Below are 17,141 nucleotides of genomic sequence, written 5' to 3'. Positions count from 1 at the left end.
TCCCGAGTGGCGGACACTGCAGGGGCGGAGCTATAGGGGGGGGCAAAGCAGAGCATTTGCCCCTGGGCCCAGGGCCCTCCTGTATTGGTGGTGGGGGCCCTATGATGACACAGACAGACCGTATACGGGGGCCATATCAGTATTTTGTCCTGGGGCCTGGTGTATAACTGCTCCGCAACTGGGACACAGTGCAGGATGACCTCTGTTACACATGTCTCCTGGTGCTGGAGGATGGAACCTGATATACTGTAGTGTACGCTGAGGGGCAAGGTCATGACCCCGGTCACTGGGAGAGGTACTGATTGGTTTAGTGACAAATACAGAAGGGGGCTGACAGAGAAGATGTGGATTGCGGTGTGTGTGCCCTTGTACTGTACGAAAAATGGGCATTTGTTGGTGTGTGTGTGTGTGTGTGTGTGTGTGTGTGTGTGTGTGTGTGTGTGTGTGTGTGTGTGTGAAAGCCCATTGGGAAACTCCAACTCCTATTGTCATTGTGACACAGCACTCCACAGCACACAAGTGAACACTGCACACTGCACACAACGAAATTGCATTTATGCCTCACCCGTGCAAGGGGGCAGCCCTCAGTGGCGCCCCATGGGGAGCAGTGCGGTGGGACGGTACCATGCTCAGGGTACCTCAGTCATGGAGGAGGATGGGGGAGAGCACTGGTTGATTACTCCCCCCACCAACCTGGCGGGTCGGGAGTCGAACCGGCAACCTCTGGGATGCAAGTCTGACGCCCTAACCGCTCACCCATGACTGCCACTGTGTGTGTGTGTGCTGAACTATGTTTCCTGCTGTTCTGCTTGGACTGTACAGGGGTGCATTTCTGGAAAGCGTTGTTAGCCGTTAGCAACTTCGGTAGTTGCCAATGGGAAATTGCATTGCAACCAACAAAGTAGCTAACATAGTTAGCAACTACGCTTTCCAGAAATGCACCCCTGCTTTGGCATCTCTGCAGATTCTGGATACCTTTTTAAAAACCTGTGTAGAAAATACCTACTGAAGATCTTCAAGAATCCTTCCTTGCCAACAACCTTCCTTGGACCAACCAAAACAACACAAACACACACTCCCTCGTCAGACATGAGACTAGACTCGAAAAGGTTGCCGGTTCGACTCTTGACCCACCACTTCTGTAAACAGACGCTCTTCTGGGCAACTAAAAATGTTAGAGTAGAGACTTATAAATTCACATTTCCTCACAGACACCACACCATCAACCCAAAAATCATGCATGGTGCATAGAAACTATCAATTTTACAGTTAAATGGTAAATGGACTGCATTTTGCAGCGCCTTTCCACTCTTTCAAGCACTCAATGCGCTTTTACATTGTATGCCTTACATTTGTGTTTCTCAACGGGAGTGGTACAGCCCCCCAGGGGACGTTGGGGAGCCCTAGGGGGCGTTGAGAAGGATACAGCTGATAGGGGGTGGTGCTTAGATCTCATTGGTGGGCATTAGGCTGTTTTATTTTTTATCACTAAAGGTGGGCGTTCATAGGTTTATGATGAGGTGAAGAAAAAAAGGTTGAGACCCACTGCCTTACATTCACCCGTTCACACTCACCCATCGGTACCACGCTACCACCAGGAGCAATTTGGGGTTAAGTATCTTGCTCAAGGATGGGGTCAGGCAGAGTGGGGCTCGAACCTGCAACCTTCTGGTTACGGAACAGGTTCCTCTACCACCTCTGAGCCACCACCACCCCTACAGAACCACTTATGCCTCTTTTCCACTGCCGGTTTTATGGTAGGCCTACAGCTCGACACAGCACGACTCGGCCGCCACTTTTTGCTCTTCGATTGAGCTGTGTCGTGCCCAATCGAAATGCAAAAAGTGTCGTCCGAGTCGAGCTGTATGTGACGGAGGTCATCTTGCACCTGTTCACCCCCCTCTGGGATCGAACGTGCGATCTCGTCAACTACAACGGTCCAGCAATGGGAGACACAGTACGATACCGCTGGGCCAAGAGACTAGTCCCTCGGCCCAACGGCACGAGACTGTATGAGGCTATCGGAGGGAGGTTTACCAACATTCCACGCCAACTCTGTGCTAGTTAGCCTCCGTTACATGTAGGCCTACCATAAAACCGACAGTGGAAAAGAGGCAATAGTCTCCAAGCCTGTCCCCCACCCGATCTAGTGATCAGCTCCAGGGTCATCCTAGGTATGCATTGCTGTGCTGTGTGCTGTGTGGTGTTGTGTTGTGCTGGTCACTCAGCTGCTAGTTAATATGTAAACCAAATCCCTTACCTCCACGCCCTGATAACACACACAGGTGTAAATCAGTGCAGACATGCTACACAGACCCAGACTATAAAGGCCTATTCATTACCATGCCACTGCTCCTGTATGTTCAGTAAAGGGTGTTTCTTTTGATTCACACGGTGGCACATGTTGTGTTGTGCGTTCCTTCACAATTCTTGGTTGCGTTTTTTCCCTCCATCCATGATATAATTGAATTGACATTAACTGTAACAGGGACACAATTAATCATGCCATTCACCAATCTCTCTCAATATAAGGGTGCTGATTGGACAATGACCTTGTTATTGCCACGCAAGGGAGGAGCAAACCACTTATTGGAGGCCGCTGTAACTGGTAGAAAAAAAAACCCCACTGTAAACATCACAGCATGCTCGTTACGCAATTGGCCAGTTACCTTGATCTCGATGTTGCCCACTTTGGCGGTGGAGCGGATGATGGGCCTGCCCACCAGCGCTGGGAAGATGTGCTCGGGAAAGTTGGAGCCTGCATAGCCACACTTCACAAACTGATCACAGGAGAGAGAGAGAGAGAGAGAGAGAGAGAGAGAGAGAGAGAGAGAGAGAGAGAGAGAGAGAGAGAGAGAGAGAGAGAGAGAGAGAGAGAGAGAGAGAGAGAGAGAGAGAGGTGTTCAGGTGGAGAGTAGGCACAAGAGAGAAAGGAAGAGGCATGAACTCACAGCATTTTTGGTCTATCAAGTCACTGAAGTAACTCCACTTTCAGGTGTTGTTTATAAGCACATCATGATTTTAGCTTTGAAGCTTTCAATCAGTAAGGCAAGATAGGGTGGAGAAAGAAGGGGGCCTGGAGCATCATGTAAAAGGTAAACAGGCTAGTAAACATTCATATGGTTCAAATAAAACATCACCAGACCCCAACTACATCTGTCAAGAGGGGGATAAGCATTGAGCTCCCCAGCCTACTGGTATCTAATCAAATCTGAAGTTATATAATTCAATTGAGGAAAGAGGAGAGGCGCCCACTTAAGTAGTTCCGGTAGAAATGAGACCGTCTCACACTTGGCTACATCAGAGTACGAGACATGCCTTGTACGGTTACACATCTGCAACTTCCTTGTTACATTGCAGGCTAATAATGTATTGACAGTTCACTGAGCAAGCATAGCCTACATGCCGTGGCTGCCTATCATAGCTTTGTCTCTGGGTTCGACAGCTTGCTTTAGAAATGCCTTTGTGCAGCTGGAATGGACAGTGCTGCCCAGTTACACTGACGAGAAAATCATTCCAGAGTCATAATTTCTGCCGACGATGCACATCAGGATGGACACAGAGATCCAGAAAAGTAGGCTACGAGATGGGGTGATGATCACCCACTCATGATCACCCACTGATGTGCATTTTAGTCACATAGCCTTCTGCTGCTGCTGGTAACTTGACTGCCAAATCAGCTGGCTAGCTGGCTGGCTGGCTCAGCCGAACCAACCAAATGACAGGAAACTGTCAAAAGCCGATGCTAGAACTAGAGTCTACACTGATTTCAACAATAGGCATGCGACGGATGTCAAAATGACCATCTCATTTCGACTGTAGAACGAACGAGCACCACCGGTATGCCAGTGCCCCTCTCTTCCATTCACAGCCTGGTACATTCTTTGATGAATCCCACCCTGTCTCGCTCTGTTACTACTACAGCCTACTTCCTGTTTCTAAAAGAGACATTTTATAGCAAGGAAGAGGCAACGGTGAGACCAAATCATTTGTCTATCGCCCTCAGATTGATTGTCAGCGGGGTGACGGTTTTTGGACTTACCCCAGTACCGTTGTCGCAAACCACCACTTTCCTTCCCTGGCTGTCCATTTCTCGTCTGATCCCTGAAACCCGCAGTCCAACCCTGCACAACTTTCTTCGTCTGTGACTGCGACTGCGAGCGAGCGAAGCGGAAATCTCACATCCTCTCCAGTTGCGAATGTGCGATTGCGAAATGCAGGATGGTAGTGAGACGTACCGCCTTTCTCCGTTTGTCGCTTCTGATTGGGTAGCAGTCGGCTCTCTTTCACCTATGATTGGCTATTTGATCTCAGGCTGAAAATGTTCAGGCTCTGCCTCTGACACAAAGCTGAAGACAGCTGAACGAAACGAAGTAAACAGTACAGTTGCTTGTGGCATCGCTATTTGAGGTAAATAGACGAATATAGGCACATGTTTTAAGCAAAATTGTGACTTTATTAACGGAATAACCTACGGACTCGTGGTTGTAGCAGCTAGTTAACTGGCCACTGTCATTTCAATGCGTTGAATTGCATCTTCCCAGGGAGCAAGCTAAAATGAACTAAGCAGGGTCACGCCACCTTAGCGAAATAACTAGCTTTTCACACAAGGATAGTTGCCACATAGATTGAAATACTTAAAAATCATGTGAGTTGCTTTACACTAATGCTGGCTGCTCGCCCAGCTTCATTTGGTGGCGAGCGAAGGTGTAAGGAAGAGAGCCAGAGCAGTATGTGTGTACGACTGCCCTCGAAAGCAGTGCGCACGCACTAGAACTAAACAGGGTGTGTGTGTGGAACTGCACTTGCACTTTATTCAGTCGTAAGGTTCATGTGGCAATCATGAAGAGACTTTGAGTCACGCAAAAATGTGCATTTTCCCCTTTGATAATCCAGAGAATCTGTATATTAGTCATGGGTCAATAGTTATCAATATTAAGCCATAAAATGTTGATTATTATTATTATTAATAATATTATTATTAACCCCTTAAGACACGGCATTATAAATTAGCTGTTACCAGAATGGCAATGACCAAGTCATAATGTATCACTAAAGGCCCCGTGCACTGTCATTGTAGTGTAGTACTATAGTAGTTAACTTTCAATGTCTATTACCGCGTGCCACAGGAGGTACGGTGTGCATTAAGGGGTTAATGATAATAATACTATTATTAATAATAATATGATAATAATAATAGTAGTAGTAGTAGTAGTAGTAATAAGTAGTATTTTAAGAGTGTGTGTGTGTGCCTGCCCCTGCAGCCATGAGTGCTCTGTGTACCTGGTGTCCGATCTGTGCGAAAGAGTCACAGGATGCCATTCCAGACCAGCTACAGGTGAGTAATGTTGCTTCCTTTACGTTACATTTACTCTAGCCAGATAATAAGCAGACTAGACCGCTTGACTGCCGGTCCCCCCCCCCCGTAGAATAGTCTGTCTGTCAGTCTGCCAATCTCTCTGTTTTTCTATCTATCTTCTAAGTTAGAAGTTAGAAGTTCTAACCTTGTGATTTATTATGTTTTTTTATTTTTATTTACAGCAACTTCTGCCTGAGGGCTACTGCCATAGCCTGTGCACCTTCAAGGAAGTGGAGAGCGGCTTCACCGCCACTGTCAAGGTACAGTACAATCTGTTGGACGGACATTACTATTTCCCCTTCCTGCCGTAACCATGTGGTAGCAACATGCAGTACAATTGCATTACATTAAGCTTACATTACATTACAAATAGCTGATGCTTTTAATCCAAAGCCAGTTACAGTTATTTACAGCATTGTTTCCCAACCTTTTTTTGTCTCACGTACCCCCTAAACCTCTTAGTTGTGCCATGAGTACCCCCTAATTCATGCTCTGTATTGCTTTCGCTGTCCTTATCTGACTGCTCCATACATTTGTTATAAAAATAACATTTTTCCAAGTACCCCCTGCCGTGTGCTCGTGTACCCCTAGTGGTTCACGTACCCCTGGTTGGGAAACACTAATTTACAGGGTATTGGTGGTTACACTCGCTGGAGCAGTATGGAGTTAAAGTGAAAGTGAAAGTGAAAGCCCATTGGGAAACTCCAACTCCCATTGTCATTGTGACACAGCACACAAGTGAACACTGCACACTGCGAAATTGCATTTATGCCTCACCCGTGCAAGGGGGCAGCCCTCAGTGGCGCCCCATGGGGAGCAGTGCGGTGGGACCGTACCATGCTCAGGGTACCTCAGTCATGGAGGAGGATGGGGGAGAGCACTGGTTGATTACTCCCCCCACCAACCTGGCGGGTCGGGAGTCGAACCGGCAACCTCTGGGATGCAAGTCTGACGCCCTAACCGCTCACCCATGACTGCCCATGAGTTAGGTGCCTTGCTCAAGGGCACCACAGCCATGACATTTGGTAGGAAGTGGAAGGGTGGGATTTGAACCTGCAACCCTCTGACCTACAGCCCATTTCCTTAACCATAAGGCCACAGCTGCCCCAAGTAAAATGATGATTTGTAAGAAAATGCTCAGTGCCCATCCATAATACATCTAACCATAGACTTGCATCGGTTTTGCCAGCATGTCGCACTTTGTTACCAGTTGGGCTGCCTCCCTTGAATGGGTGTGGCATAAATGCAATTTTTTCGTTGTGTACACTGTGTATTGTCGCAAATGCAGATGGGAGTCTCTCAATAGGTCTTTGCATATTCTTTGCTTTTGGACATGTCAGTTGGATGATTTAAGCTGATTTTTGTATGCATTACACTTCAAAATGCCATGATTAGTTTGCATGTTGTGTGGTTTTATAGTACTTCTCTATATTGCGCTGTGTGCCTTTTTATAGAGCAGCCTTTCAATTGCGTCAATATTTTTCTTTACAGGGCAGCGGTGGTGTACTGGTTTGGAAGTTGCACTGTACAGCACAGGGTTGCAGGTTCAATTCCCGCCCTTACCAAATACCAATCCCTTCCTCCCTCAATGGCTCGAGTCCCCTAGAGCAGTGTTTCTCAAACTTTTTTTAGGCGAGGCACCCTTTCAAATCATGAACAATTTCAAGGCACCCCAAACCAACAAGCCGTAACCATTGCATCCGATACCACACAAGCTTGAAAAAGTAACACATTTGGAGACGTCTTAGCTTACTGGGATGACCTATATTTGCAGATATGGCAGATGAAAGATTCCACTGACTAGCATTAATTTATCAATTTATACAAATATGTATTATATTACATAATTTATTCATCAGCCACCTTTCTGCGGCCCCTGAGGGGGGCCCGCGGCACCCCAGGGTGCCCCGGCACCCCTGTTGAGAAACACTGCCCTAGAGCATGGCACCTACTGTATCACTACACTGCACACTACACGTCTCCAATACCCTAATGTCTGTAAATGGCTTTGGATAAAAGTGTCAACTACTTTACTGAGTGTAATGTAATAACGTTAAAAAAACATCATATGTATTTCTAAATATCACTTTATTTCACGTCATAGCTCAAATGTACCACCGTAGAGGAGGCAAAGAAGTGGCTAAAGGACTTTCAGGAGTCGTCGAGAGTCACATTAAGAATCTGCAAGACCTACAGTGAAGTCAAAAACTACAGGCGCAATGCCTTCAGAGTAAGTGTGCATCGTCATTCACCCAGGACATAATTGACATTAGTCAAGTTTAGGATTGGCATCATGTGAATGAATAAATGAATGATTTATTTCTCTCTTCACACCGTCATTTTTTGACATTCAGCCACATCTCATGAAAAGGTATAAGAGTATGGAGATAAGGGTCCCCCAGTGAAGCTTATAAGCTAGGGCCCAGTGGCACAATGTAAAGGCATATGTACTGTATCTGCCAGTGCATCCCCCGTTGAGGTGTGACGCCTTTGCAAGGACAACAGTTGTCAACCATATTTGTTTTGGGCACCTGTGCAAGCACGGACGGGAGGAACCAGATGGCGCGCACGTTCACAGGCGCGCACGGCCTGGAGACCTGCGCGACGCGCACCAGAACATGATGACGTTCACATACATATAGGGAAGTGGGGGGAGATTTGAAATGTTTTTACAGCCCTGAAGAAGGCCATTGTCGGCCGAAACATGTTGGCAATTTTAACCGTTCCACTATGAACTAGCTGTTTATTAAAAGCTTTTTAACCCAGAAGAAGAGTGCCTTGGATATTTTTCATTGCCTTTGCAAGCTCCTCAATGTCACGGGAAAGAACTTTTGTCTGTTCTGTGTCATGGTTTAGAGCCCAACTGTGTGTCAGTAATAAATTCAAGCTTCTCCTCTCATGGCTTTCAACGTTGACTTCAAACAAGGTCAGAGTCAAAGTATTGCGTGTATAGCGTTGAACTTTCTGTTTTCACAGGTTGATATGAAATGCCAGCACAACACCGGGCACAGAAGCTATACGAAAAGGAACACCTACTGTCCTGCCCAGCTCTACCTGGTGTTGAAGAGGGCCAGAGACGGCAACAACAAGAAGACCAGGTAGGCTATTGCAATGTGCACAGGGGATTCAACCTTATGCCTAGTTCCCCATCATAATGATTTAAATGATAGAAGTCCGCAACACTGTTAATGCTCCCAGTGATTTATTTGCACGACATTTCGGACCTTCGTCCTTTTTCAAGTGCAACAACGAACAGGTGTACAGGGTGTGGTTTAAATACCTGTGAGGGGTGGGGGTAGGGGAAAGGGGGTGTCTCATTAAAAGTGAAGGGTAGGGCCTATATACACTGTGGGTACCAGAGGGCACCTTTCCCAAATACTTATTTACAATATATACACTTCATAATTTCAAAGGTTGTAGACATAGCTCTTCATAAGTCAGTTTTCAAAAAGAAAAAACATATTCTGATCATTATAATCTGACTACACACCATAAATACATTATACAATATAGTAACCTATTAGAATTATCACATCATACACATGTTCAGTAAAAAGTTCCCCATCATACCGTGTGTTAAAAATGGGTTATATCCGCTTAGTTATGCCTCATTACGACTCTGTGTTATCTGCCCCTCTCATTATTCGACAATTCATCATCACATTGTAAAACTACGGGAGCAAGGGCCATCATACTTGGAAAAAGGTCTGCTATATGTACGCTTACACTTACAGACATGGGAAAAGTGGCCTAGGAGAACATTTGACACATTAACGCAGTTTGGTTTACCAGTTTGCCAGATGGAAGAGTGATTCACTACTAGTGTTGCACCGATACCGATACCAGCATCGGTGGATCGGCACTAAAATGGTGGTATCGGTATCGGCGAGTACCAACAAATAGGGCACCGATACCATTTACAGATGCTTGTATGACACTTCAACAGCCTTGAAATTATTTATTTCATAGCGGTATTTAAAAAGTATAAAACGTTTTGCTGGATTCACTTTGTTTTAGTCTTTTTCCTGTTTCACAAAGGTAGGCAGCAGCCTGACAAAGCCATGCAATGATTTTACAATTAAGTATGCACTACAGCCCTTCATATATATGGGTCATTTCAAATAGGGTGGTATCGGTGTCGGTATGGTATCGGTATCGGTATGGTATCGGTCTCGGCCGATACTGCACAGCCAGGTATCGGGTATCGTATCGGGCCAAAAAATGGTATTGGTGCAACACTACAGAACGCAGCTCCACTGCTCCATTGCTCCACAGCAACGTTGGTGGTAGGGGTGTGTGACGAGATCTCTAAATGTTGAGTTCACAGTTGTTGTGTGACAGGGCCTTGTTGACTTAGCCAGTGACACGCATGCTGCCAGAATGAGAAATAGAATCTATCTACTACAGCATCTCTATCAATGAAACAGGAATGTGTTCATGGCTAGAAAGTTTGTAGTTTTTCATACTGGATGTTAACTTTGTATTTGCACTGTCTGTTCCAACTTCCAGTAATTGTTAGTGGCAGCCCTAAGCCTTTTCCCACTTTTCTCTCTCATGCCAATATCTCCAATGGGGGTGATAAAAATGAGATTAAATTAGATGAATTTATTACAAAGTCTGTAATGAATTAGATTATTTTAAAAATCTATTTACTGCCCCAACTTTTTTCCAATTTTATTTTAACTTTGGTAACATTTTATTTTAATTTAAATTTGTAGAGGAAGAAGTTCATGCTTACATCATGTATGAGTTATAGTAAAACATTTTAAAAATTATACATGTACAACTCGGTTAAATAACTCGGTTATTTGTCATTTAGTTTTCTTGAAATCTCGTCTCGTCTCGATCTCGTCAGCTCCATCACGTGTCTTGTTTCGTCTCATGAGCGTCTCGTCACACACCTAGTTGGTGGCATGCTTTTACATCACTGCACCTGACGCTTTGCATTGCACCTGGTGATGTAAGACTTGAATGCAGCTGCTTAGCCAATGGAAATCCATTTCACAAAGCTCTCTGCGTACTGTACTGTTCTTAGGCTAATCTTGTGAAGGTCACAACAAGTTCGAAGCTCTGTGGCAACTGACTGTGCAGAAAGTCTGTGCACTATGCACCTCAGCATCCGCCGACCCCTCGCCATCACTTTACGTTGTCTACCACTTGTTCCCTTTTGTGTGTGTGCGTGTGTGTGAGTGTGTGAGAGAGAGAACTTCCTGTAAGGCGTCTTTAAGTAGGTATAGCCTAATGAAAAGCGTTATACAAAACAGATATAGTATCATCATTGTCATTAAAGATAAACTGTCACACCCTTGATGTTTCCTGTCCTTACCTTTTTTTTTTTTTTACAGATCCACAGACCCTCACATCCACCAGGGCTTTTTGATGTTCGTGACCATCAAGCACCACCACAACCACACCTTGGCCAGCCAATGGGCCCTGGGGCAGCGGGACGTCTCCAAGGAGACAATGAAGAAACTGGAGGTCATTGTCTTTAATATACAGTATTTCGGTTCTAATTAGGGGTGTAAAAAATAATGGAAATGTATCAATGCATCGATCCTGCGACCAACAATTGAATCGAATCGTATCGTGTTGTGGGGAATTCTTAAGTATCGAAAATAATCGAATCCCTGCTTTAAGAAATCGATTCCGTATTGTATCGTCATGGAGGCTGTGATTTACATTTCTAGTTCTAATGTATTGATAATATATCCATACCTGTAATTACACTAGGAGACGGACTGAAAAAACGACTTGTCTGATTTATTACATTGTAATTGTCTTTGTGTTATGTATGCATGTACGTATGTATCTATCAGGGTTCGACATTCATTTTTTTGCTCACCGGCCACTGTGGCTAGTGATTTTTCCGAGTCACTAGCCATTTAGCCTTTCTGCTAGCTAATTTTGTTGTCAGTTAAAAAAATAAATAAATCAGTAGTTCAGTGATGTTAATATACAGCACATATAACATCACTGGACTACTGCATATTAAAAAAAAAACAAGATATTATCTTGTCCATCTTTAAACGACTCTTGATCAGGGATGAAAAGTGAATTGTAGTGAAACCTGACAATAAAGTGATATTCCTTCTCATTTCTCATGGCAGGTCCTGTTCCAGGGTGGCCACTCCCCCTCCTCGGCCCTCACCTTCCTGAAGCAGAGCCTTCAGCTGGAGCACGGAGATGGATATCAGAAGGCCGTTGCGGACAGAGCCTTATGTCCGGACATCTACTTCTGCTACCGGTAAGAGGGGGTTTTGAAATAAGGGCTGTAATGATACTGTATTGAACCGAGAGATTGAGAAATCATGACACGCAGTGCCACAAAATTATATCACAGTGCAAGAAGCCAGAATCGTGATACGCCCTTTCAAAGTTCTGTTACCCTTCAGTGCTTGTTCTGCTACCGGTAAGTGGGGTTTTGATATAAGGGCTTAGGGTAATGACATTGTATTGAACTTAAATGTAGTGGGCAGCTCGCACATCCACGAGAAAAGCATCAGTAGATGCCAAATTTTAGGGGGAAAGGATCTGCACACCACTTGCAAAAGACTTCATTTATTGGGGGTCGCGTCGATCATAGATCTTCTACAGGCATCTTAAAAAAGTTAATAAACAATAAGTAGAGGTGGCCTGCACAGCTGATTGGACGTTAGGTAATCAGCTGATAGTCCGCTGTTCTAATTAGGCCTGACAAACAATTGTTAGTGATTACAATCAATCATGGCCTGCAGCCAGGTAAAACCTGTTCTAACCGACTACACTGAACAAAGATGGTGTCAAAAAGAGAGGTGTCAAAAGTAAAAGTAAATTCATGGTGTAACATGGTTATTCACTTTACAACACATGGTACGAGTTTAGCATAGATATTAGATAGCTGTTACACCATGTACTCCATTGTACCTAACGAGATAGGACTGTGTTGTTTAAAAAAAAAAAAACACTGAGAACCTTACAAGGATCCCACCACAAACTTGATCCAACCAGTGCAGAGTCACAGGTCCTCTGGTTACTTGGTTAACTTACCTGTGTCGGAAAGGAAACAGCATTTCTTTTTCTTACTCTAACTTTTGACACCTCTGGCGGCGAATGATTTGAGTCAATCCTATGCATTCATACAATCGATTCGTACATGCATTTATTGTTCCCCAAGGACCTCTACTAAGACGATGGTTCAGGAGTAAACCAGGTGAAGCGAAGAGATGAATCTTCTAGTTCAGCGGTTCCCAAAGTTTTTTCCCTGCGCACCCTCTTGTACATTTCAGTGTGGTTCGCGCACCCCCTAAGCAAATATTTTGGTGTGCTAATGGCCATTGGCCACAGAAGTAAGATTCACTGCGCATTCACTGCACATTATGCACAGTTGTTTTGGGGAATCCTCTTTTCCAATAGTCTGGGAGTTAAACTACACTTCAGATGGACCCTTCCAGCATACAATTCACCATACAACTACTTAATGTTCATTAATGCTGAATGAAAACTCACATATCCACCATTGCTCTATTTAGCTCGCGCACCCCCTTATGGCTGGCCGCGCACCCCCAGGGGTGCACGCACCACAGTTTGGGAAACCCTGTTCTAGTTGAAGAGCCTGGAGTCCTCATTTTCTTAAGAAGCTTCTTAGTGTAGGCCCCAGACAACCCAGAATGACAAGTTCGATGTTGTTTATGTCCTTTCCAGATTGTACTACTCGCTCTACAAGAGGGAATATTCTGCAGACGCAGAGGCCAAGACGAAAAACCCCCAGGAGAACCAGGAAGAGGAGGCCGTGGTCAAAACAACACAGGTAGCGGTATCAAAAGTTAAAGTTAAAGTTTTAAAAAAAGAAACTGTTTCCTTTCAACACAGGTAACGGTAACACTTTATAATAAAGTCTGCTTATACAGTCTTAGTAAATAATTAACTCAATAATAGAGATGCACCGGATCCAAGATCCGGTTCCGGATCCGGCAGAATAATAGGGTTTTTCACAGGATCCGGGTCTGGCAGGATCTTAAGCAGTGGATCCGGTATCGGTAGGATCCTAAAAATCAGGATCTGGTGTATCTCTAGTTTTTACGTAGCCTAGGCTTTTCAGTCAGTCTTTCACAACCCCAATCGCTGCATGGAGTGAAAGCCCTTTGGAAGCGGCCGTTGCAGGCAGTGTGGCAGTAAGCCAATGAGTCTAAAAAATAGTTTGAGCCAACGTAATAAAAAGGGCCCACGTGTGCGGGTAGGCTATGTGTTTCAACCCTTTCGTAGGATCCGGTATCCCGTATTAGGCAGGATCCTAAAAATCAGGACTCGGTGCATCTCTACTTTATAATAAAAAGCATTTGTTAATGTTTTTTTTCATCATAACTTAATTTTATTCATGCTGCATAAAATATCTACAAATGATTTATAATAAATGTACAATGTATAATTTATTCATAATTTGTAATTGCTACAAACCTCTCAACATTTTTTTATCATTTACAAACAATTTGTAAATATTCGATGAAATAAAATATTAACATAACATTTCCTAGTCATTTACAAACATTTGTTAATATTTTGTTAATCATCTGTTCATTACCTACTAAGTGTTATTAATGGTTTATAAGCAGACATTATTATAAAGTGTTACCCTGGTAACTTATCAAGTAACTTGTAGATTTGAACTTGTCTGACGATCAGCTGACTCTGCTGGTTGGATCAAGTTTGTGGTGGGTCCTTGTTGGGTTTTTAGTGTTTTTCAGTCACAACACAGTCGGTCGATCGATCTCATTAGTTACGTATGGAATAGCGGACGACGAGGTGTCCCGATATCAAGGGAAATAATGGACGAGGCGGAGCGTTCTAAACAGCCCGACGCCGCAGCCGAAGGGCTGTTCGCTTCGCCAAGTCCATTTTCCCTTGATATCGGGACACCTCGAAGGCCGCTATTCCGCTTATCACCCGGTTACCAGCATTTAAGTATTAATTTAGTAATATGTTGATCTAAGGCTTCGTGAGAAGGTAGATTCATCACTGCGCTTGGTACGTTGCTATGGGCACCACTTAATAATCTAGTGAGACGCGCCTCTATCGGAGGCATGTAAGGACGCGCGCAGAGTGTTGGGGTGACTTGACAACCAAAGGCGATAGACTTGAGGACTGGGTTTTTGACTTGACAACCAGATGCGATAGAATTAGTAACGGGGTCTTGACTAGACAACCAGATGCGATAGAACTAACGACGCGGTCTTGACTAGACAACCAGATGCGATAGAACTAGTAACGGCACTTTGCCAGAAAGTTAGAAAAGAAGCAACTTGGAAGCCCGCACGCCCGCATGACATCATAGGTGTCCTGCTACCGGGGAATAAAGGACACCTGCTCAGCCAATCAGAAGACGTTCCGTCTGCTCACTGGGTGATAAAATGGAGTAAATAGTGTAACAGCTATGTAATATCATGGGCTAGTGTTGTACTTACACCATAAATGTACTTTTGCTTTTATTTTTACGTTCTGCCCCCAGGTGAGCAGTCAGGAGGCCTATAACGATGAACAGCGTGGCGCGTGTGCCCAGATTGAGTCCATGGCCGCCGCTGACGATGGACATGGGAGCCACAGCCTGGTGGGACCCCACGGTGGAGCTGTGGTGGTCATCGATTCAGTCACAGGTTTGCTTTCATATTATCTATAGTGTAACTTCACATTTAGCTTACACTTTCATCCAAAGCAACTTGGATATGTTGTAGGGTATTCATTTACAGTCCCTGGATGATTGCCACATCACTGTGAACAGTTTCTGCGTGCTATAATGCATTTTATTGTTGTTGTTGTTGGAATGGTGTGTGTGTAGTGAGTTTAGCATTCAATTGTTTCAGCAAAATTATTTCACACACACAAGGTTTGTCGATCTTGTACAACATACAGTACTTCAAAACGACACGCGTTATGAATTGGCGTAAAATAAAACAGATTGTGTGTATGTTTGTGTATTTGTTTTTGTTGTCCTTGTTTTGTTTTGTTACTGTCCTTTGTCACTGTCATTAGTATTGTGTTGTTTGTGCAAGCTTTTATCGTTACTGATGTCAGTACTGTGTTGTCTGTGTAAGCCAGGGTTTCCCAAACTGTGGTACGTGCACCCCAGGGAGTGTGTGGCCTGCCACAAGGGGGTGCGCGAGCTGAATGGAGCAATGGCTGATATGTGTATTTTTATACTGCATTCATGAACATTACATAGTTTTTAATTGTTTGGTGAATTGTATGCTGGAAGGATCCATCTGAAGTGTAATTTATAACTCCTAGACTTGCCATGCAACAAGTTCCATTGTAATGATGGCAGAAAAAACGTCAGGTCTATTGGAAATGAGGATTGCCCAAAATGAGTGGCTGTGCAACATTTGCTTAGGGGGTGCGCTAGCCACATTGAAATTAGTACAAGGGGAAAGGGGATGCGCGGGGGGGGGAAGTTTGGGAATCGCTGGTGTAAGCTTTTGCTACATTTACTTGCAACCAAATCTACCTCCGGGTATAAATAAAGAGACCTTATGCGTACTCTTACCTTAATTTGTTTCTCCAAAGCAGGTACTCAAGAGGAGGCAACGGACATGACCCATCTCTTGCTGCCACCACAAGACTCAGGAGAGGAAGCCGAACCGTTTGAAAACGACGAGGATCTCGAAGAAGAAGGGCATTTCCAAGGACATCTCCAAGGTCATCGTGAAGGTCATGGAGCCAACTCTTTCCGAAACGAGTTGAATGTCGCGAATCTCGAGAGTAGCCTCGCGTCCCTGTGCGACGTCCTCAAGGACAAGCTGCGAAGGGATCCGAGTGCCCGCGCCTCGATCACATCCTTCGTGTCGTCCTTCTGGAAGATCCAAAACTACGACAAACGGCTCCTTTCAGCCCTTTCTGCCTTCGGGAAACCGAGGAGGAGAAGCACAAGTGCTGCTGCTGCTGCACGTACACATAACATCCAAACGCAAAATCCAAGATGGAGTCTACCGCTTGCCGCTAAGATGAATACGCTACTCCCCACACAACGCACGAGTCCGCTAGGGGGCAGGAAAAGGAAACATGTCTCCACGGGTCGACCTCGGGGCCGACCTTTAGGGTTGAAGGTCAAGAAGAAGAAGAGTGAAGGTCAACCTAGAGCGCCAGTTCACGACCCCGAGTGTCGCTGTGGCCTCTGCTTGCGCAATGGTGACACTGATGGACAGCATAGCTGAATGAATGAATGAATGCATGCAGGAATGCATGAAGGGATGGATGGATGGATGGATGGATGTATGCATGGATGGATGGATGGATCAATGGATGGAGAGATGGAAGGATGGGTGCCATATTTTCACTCAACTGTCTTAGTTTATTTAATACCTGAAGAGACCATAGAGGTAGAACATTAGACTAGAGGTGACAAAGCAATGCATGACAGCACTGGGAACAGCACATGGCGCCTCCCATCTTGTGTAGGTAGTATAGGCAAAGCTTCTTTTAATTCATAATGGACTGTCTCTGGTATAGGCACCTTCAGTCAATGCAAATCAACACGCCCACCTCTGTCAAAAAAATGACTAGAACAGACTATGAATATGAAGTTACACGTTAATCAAAGGCCAGATTGGAAATGTTGGGCTAAATACATTTTAAAATCAAATTATATTAATTACGTAGATATTTAGCAACACACTTCAACTATTGTCCTTGTCTAGTGTGTTGATGGACATTTTCACATTATTCAGCCAGTTTTTGACAGATGTGAGCCTCCTTCCTCATTCATTTCCATTTCTCATCTACCTCGAAAAATGACTGTCATGGATTGCTGTGAAAA

At 44.6% G+C, this 17,141-nt stretch overlaps 2 protein-coding genes across 2 annotated transcripts in view; one reads left to right on the top strand and one right to left on the bottom strand.

Annotated features, from left to right (window-relative positions):
• actr2a (actin related protein 2a) overlaps positions 1-4,200 on the bottom strand; it is a 24,656-nt gene extending 20,456 nt beyond the window's left edge. The window contains exons 1-2 of the mRNA XM_063199379.1: positions 4,043-4,200; positions 2,670-2,780 (exon numbers count right to left, since the gene is read on the bottom strand). Of these exons, the coding sequence (XP_063055449.1) occupies positions 2,670-2,780; positions 4,043-4,090 (159 nt within the window). The 5' untranslated portion in view covers positions 4,091-4,200. The remainder of the gene's footprint in view (positions 1-2,669; positions 2,781-4,042) is intronic.
• A 1,066-nt stretch (positions 4,201-5,266) lies between these two features.
• LOC134457626 (uncharacterized) lies at positions 5,267-16,852 on the top strand. Its single transcript, XM_063209665.1, has 9 exons — positions 5,267-5,338; positions 5,542-5,619; positions 7,464-7,589; positions 8,336-8,457; positions 10,705-10,837; positions 11,467-11,603; positions 13,040-13,145; positions 14,841-14,985; positions 15,896-16,852. The coding sequence occupies exons 1-9, from the start codon at positions 5,267-5,269 to the stop codon at positions 16,537-16,539; spliced, it is 1,563 nt and encodes a 520-aa protein (XP_063065735.1). The 3' UTR covers positions 16,540-16,852.
• Positions 16,853-17,141: the final 289 nt, after the last annotated feature.

The sequence above is a fragment of the Engraulis encrasicolus genome, chromosome 1 (assembly GCF_034702125.1).
Source record: "Engraulis encrasicolus isolate BLACKSEA-1 chromosome 1, IST_EnEncr_1.0, whole genome shotgun sequence".
Lineage (NCBI taxonomy): Eukaryota > Metazoa > Chordata > Actinopteri > Clupeiformes > Engraulidae > Engraulis > Engraulis encrasicolus.
This window is presented reverse-complemented; position numbering and strand designations above follow the sequence as displayed.